We start from the raw sequence: 5,326 nt of genomic DNA on the forward strand, positions 1-5,326 counted from the left end.
ACAAGGGACACAACTTATTTTTTATTTTTTCTTTCATTATTCTTATTAATTTTTTATAATTATATTTTTTATTGTTATATTTTTCATCTCAAATTTTTTGAATGAAAAAAATGAAAATAAATTGAATTTTTATAATTTGTTCTAGTTTATCACCAAACAGAATATAAGAACACAAAATTTTGTGTCTCTGTCCATCAATGTCTTATCCTATCATGTTCTTAATGTCTTGTCCTGTCCTGTTCTTAGAAACAAACGCAGCCCTAAAGATCACGTTGTGTCATGGAAGTAGAAGACATTGACCAAAGTGGATCGTTTTTATTTTGAAGGGTCGCGTTGTCATTCTGAGAAATGGATAGAAAGCGAGTTGATAATTCACTCTAATATTTCTCTAATTTTTTATATTTGTTTGTTGCTCATATTTTGTAGAGTAATCATGTTAAAAAACTAACACTATAATAATCAATTTCAGCCGACTCATTAAAAATAAAATGCGTAAATAACTTTTGAATATTCTTTTCAGTATAGTTATACATGTTTTAAAATTAGTTATTTTAGATATATTTTTTTGAGATGTAAATTAGAAGATAAAAACCATGCCTCATATGTTACTTCAGCAAATGCCTCAACTAATATCAGTTATGAATCTTGCTACAATGTTGACTCCTAAAATTTTTTTGTATTTATATAATAATGAAAGTTCAATATTTTAAAATGTGCTATTTCGTTTAGAAATTAATTTTAAATTGATGTTTCAGTGAGTATGTAATTTTTGTTATTTTATTTATCAATTCATTATTTGATTATAATAATTATTATTTTGCAAAGAGTATTTTATTATATTAATAACTATAATTTAACGAAACCAATGTAAAATACAACAGATAGAGGTATAATTGAATTAACAATGTAATAGAGGTATAACAATTGAATTAACAATGTTAAAAAGGTGCAATAATTAACAAGTAGTGAGTGACCATGAGTGAACGAGAGATTGCCAATAATAAGGTTACGATGATATGATAATGGTATGGACTATGGAGCATTATGCATGTGTCAAGGTTTTAATATAATACTATGTTGGTTTTTTCTTTTATATATTATAAATTATAAATAGATAATAAATGGATAGAAATAAATAGATATTAATTGAAGATATATAAAGCCTTGAACTGATGCAAACGACACACTAATACAGAGGACAGTGCGCATAAACTTAAATTTTACATAACACATATACTAGCAGGAACAATTAAAGCACATTAAAAATCACACTAATAGAGAACATAAAATCACAGAAATTGAAATGTATAGTGCAGCGAGTTGTCATCATAATTGACAACGGCAGTTATTAGCATGATAGCTTTTGTTTGATTGCATGCAATTCAGTTATGACATCTTTTATGCTCATTCGCTGATTTGGAAACTCTTGAGAACATGCAACTCCAATACTAGCAAAGGACACAAGACACTCTTGAATGATGTCTTCCATATTTTGCTGCTGTGTAACCCTTCTTCTTTCTTGTTGATCAATTGGAATGAGCAATCTTGAATCAACAATCTCAGCGATTCCATCTAGAGTTACCATGTTACAGAAATTGGGTAGGCTTAGACCTTCACCAAACATGCTATCAGTTGGCTTCTTTCCAGTGATCATCTCCAAAAGAAGAATTCCATAACTATACATATCTCCTTCTGGTGATACTGGAGATCCTGCTCCATACTCTGTTTGATTCAAACAAAAAATTGAAAAAAAAAAAAAAGACAACAAAAATAAAGCAATGATATCATGATCATAAACTAATTATTTTCAGTTCAATAAATTAAATATATAAAAGGGTTGTTTGCCATAAATACTTGATAATTAAATTGCTTAGGACGTAGGGAACTCTAAGCTATAACTAATTTGGGGTAATTATATAGATGAAAATACTAGGACAAAAGCAAAACATGAGTTTAACATGACAAATTGTCTTGATGCTACAATATGCAAATGAAGAAAAATAACCAAAATGTACATTTTTAAAAGATATTGTAAGATATATCAAAAGAAACTTACCTGGTGGAATATATCCAATGGTTCCCTTAATTGCAGAGGAAGTAGCTTGATTATCACTGCTAGAACGGCCTGCAACACCATGAACGAGCCTAGCTAATCCAAAGTCTGCCAAGTGAGCAACAACTTCATCATCAAGAACAACATTGCTTGGCTTAATATCACAATGAACTACAGCTTCTTCTAAATCATTGTGAAGATAATCCAATGCAAAAGCTACATCAAGAGCAATATTTACTCTTTGCATCAGGTTGAGACTCAGATTTGTGGACTCACTATCTTCAATGGTGTTGTGCAACAAGCTTTCTAAACTCCCATTAGACATGAACTCAAACACTATGGCCTTGAAATCATCCCCTTTGTAATCAACACTTGAACAACAAGTCAATATGTTGACAAGGTTTCTGTGCTTGATTTTTCCTAAAGCTTTGCATTCGGCCATGAAACTCTTCGATGCCCCATGTGTTTGGAGCTTCAACACTTTTACAGCAACAGGTCTCTCAAAATGGACGAGGATTCCTCTATACACAGTCCCAAATCTTCCTGTGCCAACTAAATTGGATGAAGAAAATCCATTGGTTGCTTGATGTAACTCTCCATAGGAAACCTTCACATAACCATATTGCAAAGCTAGAGAAGTAGTGGCTAACTTTTTTGCCTTTTTCTTGACAAGATATATACTTATAAAAGCCACACAAGAGATTAGAATTCCTCCAAATGCAATGAAGAGGATGACTCTCTTTTTAAGTGATCTCTTGTGTTTCTTCTGTGAGGGCAACATAGGGCATGCAGAAAGATTCAATTGAGGTATCCCACCGCAAAGATTTTTATTTCCAACGAGTGATATTGCTGTGACATTATAAAATACTCCTCCTACCGGGACTTCACCATAGAGATGGTTGAAAGATAAGTTCAAAGTCTTCAGCAACGTGAGATTCACAAGTTCATGCGGGATTGTGCTTGAAAAATTGTTACTAGAAAGGTCCAAGACTTCAAGGGATAGTAGAGATCCCAAGAATGAAGGTACACTTCCATGGAACGAGTTTCTTTCTAGTACGAGCACTGTTAAAGCAGAGCAAGCACTAAGTTCCATGGGAATCTCACCAATCAACATGTTTTCTTGCAAATACAAGAGGGAAAGATGGATCAAGTTACCAAGCTCAGAAGGAATGTGGCCAGTAAACGAGTTGGAGTATAGGGACAGCTCTACTAAACCTTGTTGATAGCCGAATGTTTGATTGGGTATATCACCTCTTAAGTTATTTTCATGAGCGTAAAATTTCTCCATCTTGGTGCAGTTTCCAAGTGTAAAAGGAATGAATCCTTCAAATTTATTTGAGTCGAGATAAACTTGAGACAACATAGTAAGGTTACCAATGACAAGAGGGATGTTGCCATAGAACTTATTTCCACGCAACCACAACGCTCCCAGATTTTTTAGCTTTCCCATTGAATCTGGAATTGTTCCCTCAAAGGAATTTTCATCCATACCAAGTGTTCTTAGGTTGATTAGTTTTCCAATTTCTTCTGATATCCTTCCTGATATTTGATTCAACCCCATATCAAGCAAAACGAGATTGGTTGATAAGTTACCTATGATATCTGGCAATACTCCACCTAAATTATTGTCATAAAAGGCTAGTCTCTGCAATTGAGTACAATTAGCCAATGAGAAAAGGAAATCCAAATCATGAGCTCTTCCATTCCCGAATCTATTCTGTCCAACATTAAATATCTGGAGTTTGCGTAAACTTCCTATGGTAGGAGAAATCGGTCCATGAAAATCATTTTCTGAGATATCAAATTGTTGCAGTTCAGAAAGGTTGGATATTGAAGATGGAAAAGTACCGGTGAATCGGTTCCCTCCACAAATAAGTAGCTCAAGATTGGGAAAAGCCATAGGTAAATTTGAGAGAAGAGTACCCACTAACTGGTTGTCCACAAATTCAAGAAGTTGAATATTTGAAAGGTTGTAAAGTGAAGGAGGGACTTGACCAGAAAAATTATTTACACCCAAACCCAAAAATTTCAAAGTTGACAACCTACCCAAAGTTGGAGTTATGCTTCCTTCCAATTGATTGTATGAAAGTGACAACTTCTCAAGAGATGAGAGATTTCCCAATGAAGGTGGTATACTACCAACAAAATTGTTGACTGCAAGCGCCAGCTGAGTGAGTTGCATCATAGAACCAAACCATGAAGGAATTTTGCCAGTTAGATTATTGAACCGCAATAGAAATACTTGAAGGCTTGAACAATTTATCATCTGCATAGGAATATGACCATGAAGATTATTGTGCCCCAAGTCAAGAATCTGCAGCCTCTTTAAATAACCAACTTCTCTTGGAATCTCACCATGCAAGTTGATGTTGGTAAGATTGATCAGCCTTAGGAACGTCAGATTTCCCAAGGATGGCGCAAGAGTACCACCCCAGTCTTGATTTTGAAGTTGTAAGGCTGAGACTCTCATGTGGCGACGACTGCATGTAATACCCTCCCATGCGCAGAAATGGAGAGACTCATTCCATGATGGCAAAGCATGCGGATCGCCATTGGTAAGCTTGTCCTTCAAAGCAAGCAAAGCAATTTTATCGGTCTCTGAACTCAAGGCCGCATTCACAGTCAAGGTTTGTGAAGCGACAGATAGGAGAAACATGATGAGAGACACCATCATTATTTCGTTGTAGTGTGACGGTGACAATATGAGCATTTGTGTTAGTATATTCAAGAGGACCGTGGTGGAGGAAAATGTAGTACTAGGGTCGTTTCTTTCTAACTGTTATATTTCTTTCACTTAAAACTTGTTACGTTCTTATGATCATATGTAAGATTACATTTTTTTATTAAACCGGGAAAAAAATGAACTTAGATTCAAGAAGAAGATATATGTATTTTTTATGAGATTAAAGGTGAGGATATCCTTAAATCATTCTTGGAATATTTAAAATATAAATAAAACAAAAAACGTTAACAATAATATTAATACTTTGAAGACGAGTTGATCCTTTGAATATGTTCCCCAAATTTAGTAGTAAGAACTAAGAAGAGNCAAATATTATCTATTTCTAATAACCAAAAGGCTAAGTGACATATTAAAAAAAAATAGAAAAAAAATTATGCAATAACTTTTCAATTAGATAAAATTCTCCAACAATATCCAAAACGTGTGAACCTCAAACATTATGAATTTAATGTTTCTAATAATGTTAAATTGAATAATTTATGCATAATCTCTAAGTTATACAAAGGATTAATGAAGACATAAAAATTTTT

The 5,326-nt window shown here is 33.5% G+C and overlaps 1 protein-coding gene across 1 annotated transcript; it reads right to left on the reverse strand.

Annotated features, from left to right (window-relative positions):
* Nucleotides 1,180–4,803, reverse strand: LOC107606632 (probable LRR receptor-like serine/threonine-protein kinase At3g47570). The gene is made up of 2 exons (XM_016308672.2): nt 2,057–4,803; nt 1,180–1,722 (listed from the first exon to the last, which is right to left on the reverse strand). Exons 1-2 carry the CDS (start codon nt 4,761–4,763, stop codon nt 1,349–1,351), a joined length of 3,081 nt encoding a protein of 1,026 aa, XP_016164158.2. The 5' UTR covers nt 4,764–4,803; the 3' UTR covers nt 1,180–1,348.

Source organism: Arachis ipaensis, chromosome B07 (genome assembly GCF_000816755.2).
Source record: "Arachis ipaensis cultivar K30076 chromosome B07, Araip1.1, whole genome shotgun sequence".
NCBI lineage: Eukaryota > Viridiplantae > Streptophyta > Magnoliopsida > Fabales > Fabaceae > Arachis > Arachis ipaensis.

Coding starts and splice junctions, on each gene's coding strand:
- LOC107606632 (XM_016308672.2), bottom strand. CDS start 4,763: ATGCTCATATTGTCACCGTCACACTACAACGAAATAATGATGGTGTCT. Junction 1,723..2,056: donor CATTGGATATATTCCACCAG/GTAAGTTTCTTT, acceptor TGAATCAAACAG/AGTATGGAGCAGGATCTCCA.